The sequence below is a fragment of the Macrobrachium nipponense genome, chromosome 11, assembly GCF_015104395.2.
Source record: "Macrobrachium nipponense isolate FS-2020 chromosome 11, ASM1510439v2, whole genome shotgun sequence".
NCBI lineage: Eukaryota > Metazoa > Arthropoda > Malacostraca > Decapoda > Palaemonidae > Macrobrachium > Macrobrachium nipponense.
The window spans coordinates 47,322,169-47,343,747 of record NC_061087.1 but is presented as its reverse complement, the minus strand read 5'-3'; the positions used below and the strand labels follow the sequence as shown (position 1 = coordinate 47,343,747).

General features: G+C 40.2%; 1 protein-coding gene across 1 annotated transcript in view; it reads left to right on the top strand.

The window, feature by feature from the left end:
• Window positions 1–21,579, top strand: part of LOC135205742 (uncharacterized) — a 142,651-nt gene that overhangs the window by 39,567 nt on the left and 81,505 nt on the right. The window contains exon 3 of the mRNA XM_064236844.1: window positions 373–463. Coding sequence (XP_064092914.1) covers window positions 373–463 — 91 coding nt within the window. The remainder of the gene's footprint in view (window positions 1–372; window positions 464–21,579) is intronic.

Below are 21,579 nucleotides of genomic sequence, written 5' to 3'. Positions count from 1 at the left end.
ATAAACATTTCAAATCCTTCTTCTCAAGGACAACAGGGAAGCATTTTTTAACACCAATAGACGATCATGCTCACTTAGTGAAGATTAAAGATTGTTTACACCTTGGCAAGTGAGCAGTGCGGCTGACGTGACTTGTTTTTTTAACGGCATACCTTGTAACATCCGGAATAAGAAAATGAAATGTACTGTTTTGTAACAGACGCGTATACCACATGAGCTAACCTCATTGATTCAGAAATTATAGATAAAATTGATAATAATTACCAAGGGCACAGCAGTTCTCGTCGTTACATATATACATATATTTTCTCTAATAAAGCAATTTCTTTAATTTTTGATGCTTCATCTTTGTTCCTTATTAATGGTTTTCAGGTAAGCTCTGGCCTCAGAAGTGAACGCCAAGTGGCCCTGGGTGACGCTGCAGCCAATGTGACGGTCCCCGTTTCTCTTCCCTTCTATGACGGTAAGGTTGAAGGAAGCTCGATCTTCCAACATGTCAATCAGTCAGTCAGTTGGATTCAGAGCTGAAGAGTGACTTGGATAGAGTACATAGTATACAATCTCTGCAGATAAAGTCCTTTTACAGAAAGAATGGCGGATACGTATGTAGGTAACAGTGAAAATATGTAGATAGGCATAGTATAACTATTATGGGGTCTTGGAAAAGTTTAAGACTCTGGAAAAGAAAAGTCGAGCCATCATTCAGTAATATTTCCATATCTATACACGTGTCTTCTCGAAATGGCGATGTGTTTTTCTATAAATTAATTTGATGTCTGCCGTAAACATTTTACACTGGAACACTTTCAACCAAACGGCAAAATTCTTCCTTGGTAAAGGAGATTCAAATATGGCAAAATGGGGGTCCACACCTTCTAAGGGGAGATAATTAAAAAGCAAGGAAGATCGGGTGTGTTCACTGAGAATTCTTTTGTACCTGCAGAAGCTTTCTTCTTCTAATCATACCCGGCAACTCCTGGTTATCCAATCATACACACTTTGCTATTTAGGATCCCACGCGGACCCACCCACACGCCGTGTGTCTTACCTGGCCGGCTAATCTCTTCACAACCAAGGTCTACCTCGACCGTTCTCACAACAAGCATCTCTGTGCGCCAAACACGAGTATACAGTAACACAGCGTATGTCACGCATCTTTAGTACATGTATTGTCATTCATATTAATGTTACATTACTGTAACGTAGCATAGTTCACGTATCTTTTGTACGTACATTATCATCTATATTAGTGTTATGTTAAATGTTTCATTATGAACACGTGCATTACAATGTCAGCATTTTAGCTGTATGTATCATAACTACATTTGCGTTGTGTACTTCGATTTATATACTTCATTCCATCCTTCAACAAACAGTTAGTTACACTATGACCTCTGTTTTGTTCGCCTCATGTCAGCTGCTTACTCACGCTTTCACTAAAACCACTTCAGAGAAACATCTCTCCCATGCTCTCAACCAGTGGCGGATCTAGAAATCTATCATTGGGGGGGTCATGGGAAATACCACACACACACACACACACACACACACACACATATATATATATATATATATATATATATATATATATATGTATGTATGTATACATATATATATATATATATATATATATATATATATATATATATATATATATATATAGTTATAAATCTCTTGTTCTCAGACTCTGAAAACTGGGGAAGTGACCTTCTGGCACTCTAAAAGGCCATGCAAGAGAACGAGATCATGACAAACAATCCCCAGCTGAAGGCTGGTATCAATGGAGGGAAGACTTTATATAAAACTCTGGAGATTTAGTTTAACTGAACTATATATACATTTAAATTATGTGAGTAGCAATTTACACCTTAAGGGTGACAGGTACTCGGGTAGGTCCAGAAATTAATGGAAGGTGGGTGATTGCAGGTTAACCAGAACACGTGGCTGGGCAATGATCCACACACAGAGATAAAATTCATGCACAGCGGTTCCCTGAATAATCTTGGCGCCACTTCCAAGGGATGCCAATTTCTTCTCACAACTAGACAAGATATTTGCTTCTGGGCCTCCGTGGTCTTGTTTCTTTTGACTTGCTTGAGCAGGGAACAACACTATGGGCAGTAAAGGAACACTTGGGGTTCCCCAGAGGAGAGGGGAAACCAAAGGGGGGAAGAGGTGCGATTGCTTCAGCAGGTAAAGATCTTCTGAGGCCTTCTGCAGGTTGCCTCCTGATTTTAAAATCTCGGTTCGAGGTAACTCTGCCTATTGCTGGACCTGGAGGGATTAATTTGAAGACAGCTAATCGGAACAGTCTTAGGTGATTCAAAGAGAACGGAGGCTCAGTGAAGAGGGGCAACTAAAGAATGTCTGAATTTCCTTTCTAAAAGGATTTATTTTGCTTGGATCTGGCTTAAATCCTGAATACCTCTCCATTTTAGAGGACAATTCAACCCTAGATAGGTTGGAATGGCCAAGACAAGCCAGAAACAAGGACAAATGACAAATGCAAATTACTGAGCCTTCCATACCTCATTGAATGAACTACTATGAAATTCAGGGCCTCTGTAACACGGTTTTTTGGATTTTGCTCCTTATCAAAGCATCGGAGGTAGTTGAAAGTTGACATATGTATATCTTACAACTACACACAAATTTTGTCAGCATTATCAATAACCTAAACCCGATAGTTTTAATTTCTATAGAGTAAAAATGATCTAGCCGACCCCATGGCCAATGATTGCGAGCCAAGAGTTGAAAAACATTCATTACGTAAGCAAGGTAAACATCGTTTTACGAAATGTTGCCCTGCCCATCCACTAGACAGAAATCCATTCACCTTATTCCATCGGCTCTGAAACCCATAGTAGTCAAGAATGGCTAACAGGATTTGGAATTGTCCCCGTGGTTGCAAAACTGCATTTGTCTTACGACTTGCAACTTTATACAGTCAAGAGAAAGCCCGTGGCCATACTTACTATAGTCTGAATAGGTAATTATTCAGTTTAAATCCAATGTTTATGGTCTGATTTGTATTTAGCGTAACGTGATTATAATACTTGTAATGTCATTCAGGATTTCGAACATTTCCATTAACTATTCACTATGCCACCAAGAGAGAGAGAGAGAGAGAGAGAGAGAGAGAGAGAGAGAGATTAGTGATGATAGATTGTATGTAAACAGTCCTTTATAACTATGTTTTTGTTAAAATAAGATTTTTATCCAAAGTAAATACAAGCTTACATGTGCTAAAATCTCCAGCAGACCAACGGATCATCCGATATAATTTTTGTTCGTCTTCTTTAGTCTGTATGACCATGTTGGGTATAAAGACTTTATGAATGGCGGAACGATACATAGATGTGGGTGGGGTATCTGCACTAGCGTAGTAATACTACTGTAGCAGTAGTGCCGCAAAATTAGTAATAGCAGCAATATACATGAATTAAACGTTTAGGCCAACTGCTGGGATCCCTGAGGATCATTTAGCACTTCTTACAACTACTCGAGAAATGAGTTTTTATAGCCAGAAGTTAGATTTTCTAATACAACAATGGCCATGATAGCCTTCATTGTTATCCTGAATTATAACGAGGCCAAAGTGGGTGGAGCCTCATGACGTCATCATTCTGACGATAATTATTGGTGAAGGTTTAAAGCCAAAATACGATACCGTCTATATTTTTTTTTTTTTTTTTTTTTTAGTAAATAGGTAGATAGCCGATAAATAAAATTGCTTGACATTGGATACAGCAGTTATCAAATCAAGCTTGTCTACTATGTCTTTGAAAATTACCAACTATTCCCTGCATCTTGTCAATCTGATTGTGACCTATAAAGTAGATTATAATTTCTTAGGACACTTATTTTGGGAGTTAGACTAATAATCAAAGTGTTTTTGTATTTATTAACATATTTTGTTGGTTTGTTCGTTATGACAATTATCAGTGGAGAGGATTCAGAGTTCTTAAAGGTGTACTGCTTTGCTTGTATTTAAATTTTTGTCATTGTTGCCAGAGGTATAGCCTTTGTTACGTATAGCCAATCGAGAAAGAGGGAAGAAATGCTGTCATAAGTTACGTAACGAGTGCATTCGAAACCTTATCTCTGAGTAGGTTGGCCCGTCTTCAAAAAAGGTCACTTTTACATTATAAGTACCAAATTTATTCAACCTACGTAATGCAGAATACAGTCAAAATTTATGTGTAGATATAATGTGTATTCTGAATAAGCGTTATATCTATGAAATGCATACATAAAAAGTTATTGCCAAAAAACCGTGTTACAGAAGCCCTGAATCTCATAGTAGTGACATAAAATTAAAAAGTATAAAACTCTGCGGATAACAATCTTCACATTTGAGTGCTTACTTTACAGGCAGAGAATTTACGATGATTTAATTCTTGAACATTAATTAAATCAAGAAAATTAATGAATAAAGTGTGACGGGACTAAAGTGAGTGATAACTAACTATTTGTTATAGCAAAAAAAAATTAATCAAACTTCATTATATTTAAAATGCAGCATCACACTAGAAATTACTGTTAAATGTGGACAGCAATTAATTATCAGATGAACTTAACCTACAGGGTTAATAGTATGCTTAATTCTATCATGTATATTACTGTGAGATTATTGTTTAAGGCAACATGTGGTATTAATTTGCCTTGATGGGGCGATATGTTGCGTTTGGAGGGGTTTTAATAGCCCTATAATCATGTTAAATAATTTTGCCCTGTGTCATTAGAGCAACGCATATAATCAATTTCCCGTCAGGTAAATAATTTTAATTGCCAGACAGTGCATGAATTTCTCCGTAGAGAATATTAGTATAAATTAAAAGGGATAGACTCAAGAAAAGTAATTTTCCTTTGAGAAGAAATAAAATTACACTAATGTAAGTCTCAACATAGAGATTGACAGTTACACAAAAAAATATAGACTAGGGAGGAATATTAAATCAGTGTTTAAATCAAACTATGTATAGATGAGCCATGCTTTAAAATATATTGCTTTAGTAGGCTAAGCTAAGAGTGTAACATTTTTGCTGGCTAGAATTATTCCTAGTCCCATGGAATGTTAAATGCCTAGAATAGGGAACTGTACCAATTGTGGCACTTTTGTGACAAGCATAGGGGCTTCTGGGGACATCTTTTAAGATTACATACGCCCTTATGGCAGTTCTTAGCGAAGTACTAATTTATAAGGCCAGAATGGCTGGCGGATGGGGCTTTGCCTAAGCAGAGTATACAATGGAATTAAAAAGGCTATGATGAAAAGGAAAGGAAACTAAAAAAGAGAGGGTATGGAAGTGCAAAAATAGAAACAGTTGCAAAAAGATAAGAAGGAGGTAAAAGTAGCGGAAACTGGTACTCTCCCCTTGATGGAGAACGTCAAACTTCTCTATAAGAAGGCGGTAATGTGCCAGGCACTGGTGTGGAGAGAGACTATTTACTCTCTTAGGGTTTCTGAAAACCTCAACACCGTTTTCCCTTTTTCTTTCGACCTCTCAGAGGCCAGTTTGATGATACTGTGGGGGTCATTGAAAGACTCAAGTCCTTTGAAGATCCCTGACAAGCATCGGCTCCAGCTGCTGCTACAACTGGAGCCCTGCCACTCGTCCCTGTGCCTAATGCTGCTTGGCTCTGTTCCTTGAGTTCTTCAGCCAAATAGGATTCGGCAGAGTCCTTACTCCGGAACTGGTTAGATGCTGATGGAGGGGGAGTGGAGGAGGTAACGGTAGTCATGATGGGCTCACAAGTTGGGTAGACCGACTCCAGGGCAGTTTGCGAGGCCGCATTTTTTGTGGAGTGTCCGCTACAGTCGCGGGTGTCCTGGAGGATTCCTATTGGAATTGGCTCTTCCTCGACTGCCAACATTGGTAGCGACGCCAAGCCAAAGGAGGAAAAACCACCTGGACTGGAAGCTCCGGGAAAGGGAGACTCGCCTCTTGCCTTGGCACTGGCACTGAGGTCATTCCTGGCATAGTGAGAGGATTCAAACATGGCTCAACATCCATGATGGATGGGGCATGGCACTACCTGTTACATTTAAGGGACACTGACTGTAGAATTGGTGGGGTCCTGGGACTGTAAAATGGTAGGAGGCTTAAAATCTTGTCCTAGCAGGACATCATAACCCCCTTGGTATATAGGTAGCTACTGCCATAGTACATATCTTAGAATGGTGTGACTCTCAACTGGACAATAGGCAAAAACATTTAACATGGTTGAGGCTCTCCATTGTGACGAATTGGTACCTATCAACCCGAGCTCCTTAAGGAATTTTATCCTTTTGAATGACGGATATCTGTGCACCAGTGTCATCGAAAGCTCAGACCTGGTGGGCTGGATAGCGACCTCTGGGAGGTTCAACAAATACCAGGCCCTGAGCTGGAGGGGCAAGAGCTGAAAGATTCATCACTGCCATTGCAATGGCATTAACAGCAGCTTTCTTGGGGCATCCCCACCAGGAAGTTATGTGCCCATGCACTTTGCATGAATCACAGAAACTCTTGCTGAAATCATGCTTGGGCCTGTTGTTTCAGTTCCAATGTCCGATATTCTTATTATTATGTTGGGGAGTTCCATTCTGAGGGGTAGCGGGAGCTGGCTAGAGGATCCGCTTTTGAGAGGCACTACTCTGTGGTGTGCCCTTGTCTATTGCAACGCCCACACACAGGCTTCCCTGGAGGGTTACTGGGGCGCTGGGTAGGCTGAGAGGTGGCAGCAGGAGGGAGAGGGAGAGGGGGGGGAGGCAAATCTTCTTCTTTAAAGAACTCTGTAGTGGATGGTGGGTGTCGTAGGCGCCCGCCCATCTGCAGCACTCTAAAATAGTTTTAGGAGCCATGTCCATCATGTAGATGGCAAAATCAGGGGGAGTGTAGCACAAGAAGTCCTCCAATTAAAAGAATTCTAAGACCTCCTCAACAGATGTTGCATTGGAGGTCTTTGTCCACCTTTGCAAGGCTGGTGTCTTCTTGCCTACCCACTCTGTCCATGCTTGGTTGGCCTTCTTAAGCATGCTCCTCCACTTCTGCCTCCACCGGTCAGGGGTCAGCTCATAAACCCCAAGGATTGCTTCTCGGATGAGGGTGAGGTCTTGTCACTTGTTTAGGGGAGGGCCGCAAATGGAGTACACCCTTTGCCAGCGAGATGCTTGCCAGGGAGGGCCAATTCCTGAGGAGTAAGATTGAAGTTCCCGAACACCTGCTTGACATGATCGAGCCAGGTGTCGGGCTCACTATTGTCCCAAGTCCTAATGAGGGTTCCCATGCTGTGCAGGTGAGAATATGAAGGAGGAGGCGAAGGGGGTGTCACATTCGGGGATGCCAGAGTGGCACTCTGGGGTGCCATAGCTAGTTGATGTGCTCTTTCTGCAGCTTCTCTTCTCTCTTAGGCTTCTCTGTCTTTCTCCCTTTTGGCTCCCTGGAATGCTCTCTCAGCAGCTTTTCTTTTTTCTTGTGCTCTCTCTAGAGCTGCTTCCTTCATCATATTCACCCAATTTACCAGTTTTATGCCCTCCAGCCCCATTGCTTTGCCGGCTTGGTGAAGGCCTTAATCTCCTCCAGTTCTGCGTAGCTGGCCACTTTCTCAGGGGTAAACCGCTAGTAACACTAGCCTGGGAATAATAAGATGGATGACAGTCACAAAACTGCAAATATTGCCAGGGGTATGCAGAATTACTCAACACTACACTAGGGAAATAACAAGGACTCTTATGGCTGGAATATCTGCAAGCAAACGAGATGACAGCCAAAAGGCTGAAAATGTCCACCACGCACTGCTGAAGTCTCACGCAGTGATGTGGAAATAATAGTCAAACAAATTGTAAATGCCTCACGCAAGTGACATGGAGATGGTAGTCTGATAGACTGTGAATAAAATCCACTCATGTAGGTGACGTGGAAATGCCTGTTGAACAAATTATAAATGGCCTCATGCAAGTGCGGAAACTCACGCAAATGCGGTTGTAAATCAAAGTTCGATCCCAGTTAATAACAGCTCAACTAAGCTGTAAATGAATGCCATGTAACGATGGAACACTTGATGCCGATACTGGGTTAAAATTGCAAAATTGCTGTTAAATCTCTGTAAATAACAATTAAAACTGGCTTGTAAATGAATGCTATGTAAGGACAGAAAAACTCCATGCCGATAGTTAGTGAAATCGCCGATAAATCTCTGTAAATAACAGTTAAAACTGGCTTGTAAATGAATGCTACGTGAGGGCGGAAAAACCTGACGCCGATACTTAGTGAAATTTTCTTTAAATCTCTGTAAATAGCAGTTCAACTGGGTTGTAAAAAAAGCCACGTACTCATGGGAACTCAGTGCGAATAGACGTGGTAAATTGCAGTTGATAAATAAAATGTATATGGGATTTTACCGTTTCGAGGACAAGACAAAAGGGAGGACAAATTTTTTTTTTTACTAACTCAAATCCTTGGTCTCATCTTACCCTTCAATGCTAGTCTGCACTGATCAGAAGCCCTGATTGTGTTTTGTACAGCTAGCATCGGAAACAATAACAATTAAGGGAAAACGGGAGAAACCCCCCCCCAAAAAAAAATCTCCAACCAGCTGCATGAATGCATTACACCAACTTCACAGAATTTCTGTTATACCCTTAAGTACGCTATATGTGCTGTCTCCCTCGCAAAATCAAAGACCTACCAAACCTAAATTCCTGGAGGATTGGGCTCCACATGTTCAGGCGAGACAATGGGAGGTTTGGGAAAGGTGTTGAGGGGAATTGGGCTTGCACGGGACCATAAACAAGACCGTGGGGCTTACAGAAGAGACCGAGAAAAGAAAAACAAACACACATGCCTTCGCTGTCCTTTGTCTACGAAAGGCAATAAATTATTTACCTGTTTTTATTATTTCTCTTAAACACAAAATGGGAGCGTTGACCGTCTATATTCTTGATGCTATTCTAAGAGTTGAATGAATTTATGCTAACGTTAGTTATCAGTTTAACTTCCTCTTTTTTCCCATAAAAGGGGGACAATTCGATAAGATTCGATTAGAGACACATGGCCAGGGATTTCTCCATGAACAATCCTTATACAAGATTTCAATTCTTCCTGTCCTGGCTAAACATCATGGTTTTACCGCGGGAGAAAGAAAGAGAGAGGGAGAATGTGCTTAATCAAGACCAGATGAGTGGTCGCTACTGATTGGAAAATGAAAAGGGATTTTCTCACGATTCTAGCAAAAGGTCGCCATTTCGTTATAAATCTCTTGTTCTTAGACTCAGAAAAGGCCTTGCAAGAGAACGGAACCATAACAAACAATCCACGGCTGAAAGCCGGTATCAATGGAGGGAAGAATTTATATAAAACTCTGGAGATTTAGATTAATTGAACTATACATACATTTGAATTACGTGAGTAGCAGTTTACACCTTAAGGGTGACAGGGACTCTAGTAGGTCCAGAAATTAATGGAAGGTGGGTGATTGCAGGTTAACCAGAACACGTGGCTGGGCAATGATCCACACAGAGGTAAAATTCAAGTGCAGCGGTTCCCTGAATAATCTTGGCACCACTTCCAAGGGATTCCAATTTCCTATCACAACTAGGTCTTGTCTCTTTTGACTTGCTTGAGCAGGGAACACTATGGGCAGTAAAGGAACACATGGGGTTCCCCAGAGGAGAGGGGGGAACCAAAGGGGGGAAGAGGTGCGATCGCTTCGGCAGGTAAAGATCTTCTGAGGCCTTCTGCAGGTTGCCTCCTGATTTTAAAATCTCGGTTCGAGGTAACTCTGCCTATTGCTGGACCTGGAGGGATTAATTTGAAGACAGCTAATCGGAGCAGACTTTGGTGATTCAAAGAGAACGGAGGCTCAGTGAAGATGGGCAACTAAAGAATGTCTGAATTTCCTCTCTAAAAGGATTTGTTTTGCCTGGTTCAGGCTTAAATAGCGTACAATATATAACATGTAGTGCACACATACGTACACGCACATATACAGTTGTTTTTTTGTTGTTTTTGCTGCTGTAAAGTTGTTGTAATAATCATTAACCAAGTTAATATTTTGCTACTAATAATGATTTATTAAAAGAAAACAATGTTCTATTATTCATATGCATGGGGTGGCCACGTGACCATGACCCCCCTCCCTTAAATTCCCCGCTGCTCCCAACTATTTTTTTAGAGAGAAAAAAAAAGATCTTAAATAGGTTTAATATGCCAAGAAGTGAGATGATTTCTTTCAATATATATATATATATATATATATATATATATATATATATATATACATAATAGTATATACATACACATTTATATGTACACACATATATATATATATATATATATATATATATATATATATATATATATATATATATATATATATATATAAAACATAATAGTATATACATACACATTTATATGTACGTATATATATATATATAAATTATATATATATATTATATATATATATATATTTATATATATTATCTATATATATATATATATATATATATATATATATATATATATATATATATATATATTATTATATGATATATATATATATGGTATATATAGTATATATATATATATATATATATATATATATATAATATATATATATATATACGTACATATAAATGTGTATGTATATACTATTATGTTTTCTCATTCTCTGTGTCTGAAAAGGCCTTGTTAGAGAACAGCAACATAACAAAGCAATATGGCTGAAGGCTAGTATCAATGGAAGGAAAAATGATATAAAAATCTAGAGATTTAGTTTAACTGAAATATATTTATATGGACTCGCAATGGTCAAGAAATGAAATGAAAACGTGGTTGATTGAAGGTCAACCGGAACACATTGCTGGAAAATTATCTGGGCACGGAAATAAGGTTTGCGCACAGCAAATGACTTAATGGTTCCTGATGTCACTTCCAAGGGTTCCAGATTTCCACAGCTAGGCGGGAGATATTTGCATCTACAAAGAGATTACACTCCAGGATCAATACTAAAGTGATGGACACGTGGGGAATGTTAAACCTGATTCTCTCTTATTATTTCACATCAAAGTCCACTCACAGGGATATAGAATGATTGCAGGGAGCTTACACAGAAAACACTGCCTTGTTTTATTAATTAGAATCACAAAAATCAAACAAAGCTGACAACTTTTTAAAAATTCTATTTCACTTCCAGAATGGCTGGAGCATCACCTCTTCTCGTCTCAGTAGTTATTTGCTCCTTGGCTTCTGCTCTTGCTGGTTAAGGGGTTACTTAGCATGAAACAACATTACTTCCCAATGTAGCAGATACTATCTAATATCACAATTAGATTCAATATCACTAATAACATCACAAGGGGAGTCATTTACAGCATCGAAGGTAGCAACGGGGAGCTGTGTTACAGTAGCCAAAATATTGAATGCGAAGCTGAGCCAATAAGGGGAAAGTTGCCTTGGAAAAATAGAGCTAAAACCCGGTAACTGACAGCACTCGAAAATACTCCATTACAGTACCTGGTCAACGGGCCAGTCTTGTCTTCTTTTGAATTGCAGAGCCAATGGAGATGGGGTTGCACTATGGAAATGATCGAACATGTGGTGGTCTCCAGAGGAGAGGGAGAGCAAAGGATGGGGAAGGGATGCCCAGGTGAGAGATGTGTGTGCTCGGGCGGATGGAGAAGTTCTAAAGGAGCTCATCTGAGGTCTCCTCGTTTTATAACCTTGATTCCAACTTCCTCTTTCCAACATGTGCTCTGCCCATGGTCCAACTTTCTCCTTCTAATATAGGCTCTGCTGACCAAAGTCTGAATCACGGGGCCCAGCTGAATACCTGTGGGGGTTAATTTCAAAGGCAACCAATCTGGAGGGACAAAGATGATTCATGAGGTATTCAAAGAGAACAGAGGTTGGTGAAGAGGTGTGACTGATAAAATGTCTGAATTTCCTTCTAAACTGAGTTAATTTGGCTTGGTTCTTGCTTAAATCCTAAACACCTCCCCATTCTAGAGGACATTTCAACCCTAGATGGGTTGGAATGGCCAAGATAAGCCTGAGGCAATGACAAATGACTATGCAAATAACTATGCCTTCCATACTCCTTTGAGTGGACTCATAACATAAAAAGTCAAACTCTGCAGATAATGATCTTCACATTTGAATGCGTAGTCCACATGCAAAGAATTGAAAGTGATTTAATTCTTGAAAATTGATTAAATCTAGAAAATTCAAGAACAGAGTGTGACATGACTAAAGTGACTGATAACTAACAATTTGTTATAGCACAAAAAATAACCAAAGTTTATTACTCTTAAAATGCTACATCACACTAGAAATGAATGTTAAATATGAACAGTGATTAATTATCAGATGATCTTAACTTAACCTGCAGTGATAATAGTATGCTTAATTCTATCATGCATAACACTGTCAGCTTAATTTTAGGCAACACATACTATTAATTTGTCCTGATGGGGCGATATGACACATTCATGGGGGTTTTAATAACTACAATTTCGTTAGATAATGTGCTTTGTGTCATTAGAGCAATGCATATGGAAAGTTTTCCTGTTGGGTAAATCATTACAGTCGCTAAGCAGTATATGAAATTCTTCTTAGAGAATATTAGTATAAATCAAAAGGGATAGAATCAAGAAGTGTAATTCTCCTTAGAGAGAAACAAAATCACACAAAGTATAGATCTCATCAGACATTGAAAATTACACAAAATATAGAGACTAGGGAGGAATATTAAATCAAATAATTAAATCAAAACAATGTATAAACAAGCCATGCTTTGAAATATATTGGTTTGGCAGGCTTAAGCTAAATGTATAGCATTTTGGTTAGCAATAAGTATCCCTAGCCTAATGGAATACTGAGCGCCTAGAATTGTGGTGCTTTTATGACAAGCCCATGAGCTTGGAAGATTGCATATGCCTTTATATTAGTTCTTAATGAAGCACTAACTTATAAGGTCAGAATTGCTGGCAGATGGGGCTCTGCCTAAGCAAAGCATACAATGGGAATAGATGCCTCAAGGCAATGATGAAGAGGAAAGGAAACTAAAATAGGAGGTATAGAGAGGACAAAAATAGAAACAGTTACAAAAGGATAAGAAAGAAGTAAAAGTACCAGACCCAGGCACTCTTCTCTGGATAGAGAGGGCCAGAATTCTCTATGAGAAGATGACACTTTGCCAGGCATTAGTGCAGAGAGAGACTAGACTCCCTTAAGGTTTCTGAAAACGTCAATGCCCTTTTCCCTTCTTCCTTCGACCTCTTCGAGGTTTGACAATGCTGTAGCAGGCTTGAGAGACTCGGGTTCATTGAAGATGACTGAGTGGCATCGGATCCGGCTGCTGCGACAACTGGGGAACTGGTGCTTGTCCCTTGAGTTCTTTGGCCAAATTAGATTCAGCAGAGTCCTTACTCCGGTACTGGATAGGTGCTGATGGAGGGTGATAGGAGGAGGTAATGGTGTTTGTGACTGGCTCACAAGTAGGGTTAACTGACTCCGGGGCGGGCTGAGAGTGCACCGTTGGTGGAGTGTCTCGTACGGTGTCACGAGTGTCCTGGAGGATTCCTATTGAATTGGCTCTTCCTTGACTGCTGCCATTGGTAGCGGTGCCAAGTCAGAGGAGGAAATGCGACCTGAACTGCTGAGGCTGCTCCTGGCATAGTGAGATGGACAGCGCATGGCTCTGCCTGGTACCTTCAAGTGGCACTGGCTGCATAGAGGTAGATCTTGCAGGACTGTAGAATTGGTCTGGAGCTAGGTAAGGATGGGGACCCTGAGACTGTAAAAAGGTAGGTGACTTAAAATCCTGTCCTTGCAGGATGTTATAGCCTCCTGGAATATAGGTAGCTAGCTGCCATAGTACATATCTTAGAGTGGTGAGGTCGCGTGACTCTTTACCAGACAGAAGACAAAAACATTTTAACATGGTTGAGCTGCGTAAAGAACTTTATCCTTTTGCATGATGGATATTTGTGCACATGTCATTAGATGTGAGGACCTAGTGGGCAGGATAGCGACCTCTGGGAGGTGCAACAAATATAGGGCCCAAAGCTGGAGGGCCTAGAGCTGAAAGATTCATTACTGCCATTGCAATGGCAGTAACAGCAGCTTTCTTGGGGCATCCCGACCATGAAGCGGTGTGCCCATGCACTTTGCACAAGTCACAGAAACTCTTGCTGAAATCATTCTTGGGCCTGTTGTTTTGATTCCAACGGCTGTTATTCTTATTATATTGGGGAGTCCCTTTCTGAGGTGTAGTGGGAGCTTGCTGAGGAGGATCTGCTTTAGAGAGACATTGCTCTGTGGAGTGCCCTTGTTTATTTCAACACCCACACATGGGCTTCTGAGGAGGGTTATTTGGGTGCTGGGTAGGCTGAGAGGTGGTAGCAGGAGGGAGACGGAGAGTGGGGCAAATCTTCTACTTTAAAGAACTCTGCAGTAGATGGTGGCTGTTGTAGGCATCTGCTCGTTTAAAGCACTCCAAAATAGTTTTAGGAGCCTTGTTCACCAAGTGGTTGGCAAGATCAGGGGGAGCATAGGACAGGAAGTCCTCCAATTGGAAGAGTTCTAAGACCTCCTCAATGGATGTTGCATTGGAGCCCTTCATCCACCTCTGTAGTGCTGTGTCTTAATGGCCACCCACTCCTTCCAGATTTGGTTAGCCTCCTTGGGCATGCTCATCCTATTCTGCCTCCACTGGTATGGTGTCAGCTTGTAAGCCCCAAGGACTGCCTCTGGGACGAGGGCGAGGTCCTGTCGCTCGTTGAAGGGGAGGGCTTGGAATGAAGTACGTCCTTTGCCAGCAAGATGCTTGCCAAGAAGGAGGGCCACTTCTTGAGCAGTATGACTGAAATTCCCTAACACCTGCTCGACATGATCAAGCTGGGTTTTGGGCTTGCTGTCGTCCCAAATCCTAATGAGGGTTCCCATACAGTAGAAGTGAGAATACAAAGGAGGGGCCAGGGGCCGTCACACTCTGAGCTGCCATAGCCAGATGATGTGCTTTTTCTGCCACTTCTCTTGTCTCTTGTGCTTCTCTCTCAGCCACTTCTCTTTCCTTCTGGGCTTTTCTTTCTTTCTCTCTATTGGCTTCCTGGAATGCTCTCTCTGCAAATTCCCTTTTCTCCGGGGCTTCTTTCTCAGCAACTTCTCTTTTCTCTTGTGCTCTCTCTTGGTCTTGGGCAGCTTCCTTCAACTTGTTGTTTGCCCAATTGACCAGTTTTGTGCACTCCAGCCCCATTGTTTTCGTGGCTTCGAAGAAGGACTTAACCTCCTCCAGTGCTGCGTTGCTGGCCATTTCCTCAGGGGTAATCTGGGTATATATACACAGGCACTAGCCTTGAATGATATGATGGATGACAGTCAAAAAACTGCAAATTATGTTTACGTTTAGTTTAATGCTGTCACTCCCCTAGGTCAGTCCTTAATCTTGTGTTCTGTAACTCTGTTCACTGCTACTTTCACATTTTTTTTACTGTATGTTCTGTTATCTATCATCTTAATGTATGTCCTTTTTTTACCCGAATAATTTTTAGTTTTAGTTTTTACAATTTAACTAGGATTTTTAATTTTCATTTTAACAACCCTGATGACGCAATCAATTGGACAATTACGAAACGTTGGAATAAAGACAGCATATACATTTGTGTGTTTCCTCTTCCCTTTAATGATGATTATTAATATTGATTGACTCTTAACTCCTTAGAATAAGCCATATATATATATATATATATATTTATTATATATATATATATAGATGTTCTTCCTAAGATCTTGGTGGCATTATTAACTTATCATTAAACTAAGATTTCCGCAAGTAGCCGCCGCCCAAATTACTGAGACTTATATTATATATATATTATAATATTATAATAATTATATTAATATAATTATATATAAATTATATAATAATATAATATATGTAAATATATATCTAGTAATATATATATATATATAATATATATTATAGTATATATATGTAAATATATTATATATATAATATTATTATATATATATGTATTAATCATATGTATCTATAGATCAGATAAGATAGATAGATAGATACATATTGCTACATATTTGGTGGGATTTAGGCAGATGAAATTGCCTTATGGGAGACTTGCCCCAGAACCAAATATGAAGCAAATGTAACAAAAGAGAAAATTTACCTTCTGATTACATTTAAAACAAAGGAAGGTCACCAGGAAAGCCAGTATATCTTAAATTATTTAATTTCACACAGTTCAAGCAAGTAAAATAAATCCTGGTTGGTTTGTAATCCAGCAAACCAAGTGCAACAAAATTTACAGTTAACTGGCTTTCAGAATGCAACATAATTTCTGCATAGTGGTAATGGAAGATGGAGCCTGTTGCTTGTGATTACACATGGTCACTATGACACTAGATTCAGAAGCTGGGCTTGCTTGTAGCAAGGTTGAATGATCTTCTAAGGCAACTTAGGCAGGTGGACGTAGGTTCTGCTGACAGTGGAATGCCTCCCTTGTGGAGGTAACAAGGCAATGGAGGGGAGTTGGGAGAGGACATTCCCAGAGGAGGTCTCCTCCTAACAGAAACTCAATTCCATGCCTAATTTTACTCAACAAGCCAATGCTGTGAGAATGAGAGCTCTAAGTTGTCATGACCTGGAGCTCGACTGTGGGAATGGACTTGGAATGGGCCTCTACCCAAGCCATTGACCAACGAGTCATTTCATCCACAAGGGCACTGGCTGGCACACGGGAACAGTCAATCAGGCAGATGTCTGATGTGCTGTCCACTGTAGTCTGCAGCTCAACTGGAGAGCAAGAACCATCAAAGGGTGCCACTGAGATGGTCTGAGTCTCCACCCTCTCGAGAAATGGAGTGTTAGGCCGGCCACACACACACGTGCAGTTTTAACTGACAGTTATACCTGTTCACTGTATTTACGTCAGTTTAAACTGAGATGCACACACACTTACAGTTCAATCCTTCAGTTTTTACAATGGATTCAGAGCAGTACGATCTTGCCGCTCTCGGTGTTCTCTTTGTAATGCTACAAAAAAGAACAAAACGAAAAAGTGTAAACAGTGGTCTCATGAAGACAGACTTCTTGGTAGCACCAGGTTCAAGTTTCCCCAACTTCTTTGCTAATTTGCCATCGGCAGCATCTTTCTTTGCACTGTCATGATATTCCTGACTTTTAACTTGCCACAGGTAAGGTTCAGATCGATACAATGCAATGAAATCAACAATCACTTGGTTTGGTTTACGAGACATCTTCACGTCAACCAACTGCACTCCACGCTAAGCACAAATTTTAAACTGAGAACTATACAGTTGAATCCCCACACACGCTCAGTTCAGTTAATCCTTCCAGTTAAAAATATTGAAATTTTATTTGTCTCAGTTTAACTGTTCAGTTGTGTTTAACTGATGAACTGAGATACTGAGACACCCATACACGTGCAGTTTCAACTGTCAGTTATAACTGAACAGTTGTAACTGTCAGTTAAAACTGCACGTGTGTGGCCAGCCTTAGATGGCCATGCCGTGGTGGATATGGCACTGATCAATTTGACTTGCTTGGTAGATGTACCATGTTTTGGGCAAGAATGATATTTGGCATTGTAGTGACAGAAGGTACCTCAGTCCTTGCAGGGGCCCCTTAGCTGGGCTTGACTGGCTGCAGCATCAGTAGGTGAAGAGATTTGTCTGGAAATAGCTGGAGAGGAGCCTGTTGTGTTCTTAGGCTGCTCAGGAGGATGCTGCTTGCTAGCTCCTCCTTTAAAGTGGTACCCAGATTCGGAGTGTACTACTATATGGCAGTAATTGCATACTGGAGGTTTGGAAGGGATTCCGTTCTCCTGGCAAGCTGATCCTGAGAGATACCTGGGTGGCACTATGTATTCACCAGTGGGACATGCTGGAAGATGGGTAATAGGTCTCCCAATCGTCAGCCATGCGACTGCTATCTATGAGTGTTTTTGGTTGCTTGTCGTTGAGATACACAGTGAGAGTCCCAGGAGCACACTGGAAGAAATCTTCCAGCATCATCTTGTTAAACAGGTCCTTGAACTCAATGCACACATGAAGTCAAACCAGTGCTGACCAGCTAAGGTGTTGTGATAGGCTCATTCAGCCCAAGTCTGACCGATTTCTTTTGGGGGAGCCCTAAACCTTCGTCTCTATTTCTCTGCAGTAACTCATAAGTCTTGGGTTATTACCCTCTGAACTTCCTCCATGTTTCCTCTGGTACCCTTATCCAGTGAGTGGAGGGAGGTCTTTGCTTTACTTTCCATATGCTTGGAGAGAAGTAAGGCCCTCTCCATCTCGGTGGTGGTGTAGTTTGCAAACTATTCCGCTTCCTCCTCCAACCATGCCTGTGGCTCGTCTTCAGTCCACTCTGGTAACAGTGAATTGATATTGGTTATAGGAGGATTAGGCAGAGCAGGTGTGGGGTTAAAGGTCTTTTTGAGCCTTCTACAGCTCGAGCTCCTTTTCCTTCAGTGCCAGTTCATATTGCCATTGTTCTTGCTAGTGTTTCCTCTCTATTTTCTCAGGATTCTCTCTCCTTCCTCTCTTTTTCTGCTTTTGCTCGTGGCACTGTGGCTGAGTGTGCCATTAAAAGGTCACTAATGGAGGAGTCCTTGATTAACAAAATCCTTATAGGTGGACACATTGTTGTTGTCATTCTGTGTTTCAGTGCACAAGTGTGTCTTGTGTAGTAACACATGACTCTTTCTTGGTGGCACTGGGGTGCCAGCAGGTGTCAAAGAATGACACCAGGTATTTGTACAAACCAATTGTATTAAAAGGAAATGGCCCCCTGCACGAAGCAGAGCGCTAACAATGAGTAGTATGAAAAGAGAAAATAAAACAAAGCACTTCAGGAAGGTTACGTGTTGACAGTGCACCAGCTTTGCAGCACTGTGAAAAGTGAATCCCTTTTGATTGGCACTGGCACTCATGGGCGACTAGTACCTAAGTACTAGTGATGCTGCTTCCTTTCATGCAGAGGCCGGAAGACTTGGGTTGTGCACTCGATGTCCACTTATGCAAGACAGGTTCAATAAACTGTTGTTGATTTTCTTTTAATAATATCTCACACAATTAACTAACAATTTTGGTTAACTAGCGTACATAAGAATAGTTGAATCTCTCTCTCTCTCTCTCTCTCTCTCTCTCTCTCTCTCCCAACTATGAGGCATATTTCATATAAGGGTGACTCGTTACCACTGACTAAATTAAATAGACGCTGCTTTCAATGATTAAAATGAAATGTGTTTTCTAGTTACTTTAGTTAATTTGTAAAAGATTTTCAATTTACTAAGCAAGATTTATGTTAGGTACTATGTGAGTATAAGAATGGGAATACACTCGTCAGGATTATGTGATGAGTGACAGTAACTGGAAATGGCTACATGGCTGCTGGAGTCATGTGACCACCACAAAAGAAAAGAAAGTACAAACTTTTCTCATGGAATGATTCATGCATATGCATAGACTCAAATTACTAACTTAAAACACTAATAACAAGTTTTCATTATCATGAAATGGAAAGCAGAATTTGAGATGGTAGTGAGTGAGTGGGGTGGTTCTACTGAAGTTCTCTTAGTGGCAGGAGTTATTTTTAGAACCAGCCTAGGATTGCCAGCCATATTCCTATGTCTTATGAACTTGAAAAGTTATCCCTCTTCCTATCTGAGAGATGTTGTGCACACTTACTCTCACGTCACATGCACTATGATAATCTGGCTCGAAATTTTAACATTTATACATACAAATCCAAATGATAACTGCTCTGACTTGCTTAAGGACGATTACGGGCGCAAATTTTAAAGCCACTTTGCTACTGTCTATTTCCAATCTATCTCCAATTTGTAAATTTTAGATTTAGACAATCACTTATTTTACACTTTCCTACCTAATGGAATCTTAACAGTATACCATTAATATTAATTTCTTACTGGTTACCTCTCCAGCCTTTATTGACTTGTGAGAATTAATTACAATTAATTTATTTCTTGGTTTGTTTCACATCGTTTAGTGCCTGCTATTTTCACCAGTTGACCGAGATCATGGAAAGGTCACCAATATTACATACTTTTTGGGCTTTGGCATGATGAAATGATATATTGATTTAGAAATTGCCTTATGGGTCACTAGCCCCAGAACCAAATATGTAAGGAAATGTAGCAAAAGAGATAACTTACCTTCTGATCACATTTAAAACAAAGGTTAGGTTGCCAGGAAAGCCAGTAGTTCCTTAAATTTCTTTATTTCACACAGTTCAAGCAAGTAGAACATATCCTGACTGGTATGCAATCCAGCAAACCAAGTGCAACAAATATCTTACAACAAAGTTTACTGTTAATTGACTTTCAAAATGCAATAAAATGTTTACACAATGATAATGCAAGGTGGAGCCCAGGGCCCGAGTTTATATCTGGTCACTATGACACTCAGTTCAGAAGCAGGGCTTGCTTGTAGAAAGGTTGAATTAATTATCTTCTAAGACAACCTCTCACAGGAAAGGTTTGTGGCAGAAACACGAGGGGAGAATTTGGACATAAAAGATTCTCTTACTTGCAATGAACTGTCACAGTGGAGGGATGATTTACTCTATGTCACTGAGCAAAGGATTATTTCATTAATAGATTTAATTTATATGGGGAAAACACATACCAGTGGTTATCAAGGGACTTTATTGGGGGGGATGAAATCATGAAAAGGTAACTAGAGATTTAGTGAGAGTAACAAAAACTGGCACTTGATTGTTACGAAAGCTGAGTGAGTTCTGATTCTGCTCTTTGCTTTCCGGGCAGTTGTTGTTCATCTATGAGCATTTAGACCCAGGAAATGGCGAGGATTAGAGAAGGTGCACCCACGTTCCTGAAAAGACCATTAAGACCAGCAGGAAGGAGAACACAGGAATATAGTTCTAGGAGCAAGGGTATACGACTCATCTCATTCACCTACCTGATCACTCCACCACTTCACTGGCGGGTATGGGGTCATTACCTCCTAAAGGATTACAATCCCTGTGTTAAGAGGCCAGAGAGACGAGAGCAGCGCATATTTGTGACTATATATATATATATGATGAACAGGCAACTGTAATGGCTTGTTAAATAGGTTGCATATTTCCAATGGACTTTTTGGCCTTTCATAGCCTTACGAATCCCTATATCAACGCCCACGTTCGGGGAGAAAGAAAGAAAGAGAGAGAGAGCGAGAGACGGAAGAGAAGAGAGTATTCACTCGCTGATCAGTACTTTAACTAATATATATATATATATATATATATATATATATATATATATATATATATATATATATATATATATATATCTAGTTAAAGAGTTAAAGTACTGATCAGCGAGTGAATACTCTCTTCTCTTCCGTCTCTCTCTCTCTCTCTCTCTCTCTCTCTCTCTTTGTTTCTCCCTGAGCGTGGGCGTTGATATAGGGATTCGTAAGGCTATGAAAGGCCAAAAAGTCCATTGGAAATATGCAACCTATTTAACAAGCATTTACAGTTGCCTGTTCATCGTCTTAAGAACAGTCTTTAGCCGAAACTCTACAAATTTGACTCGTT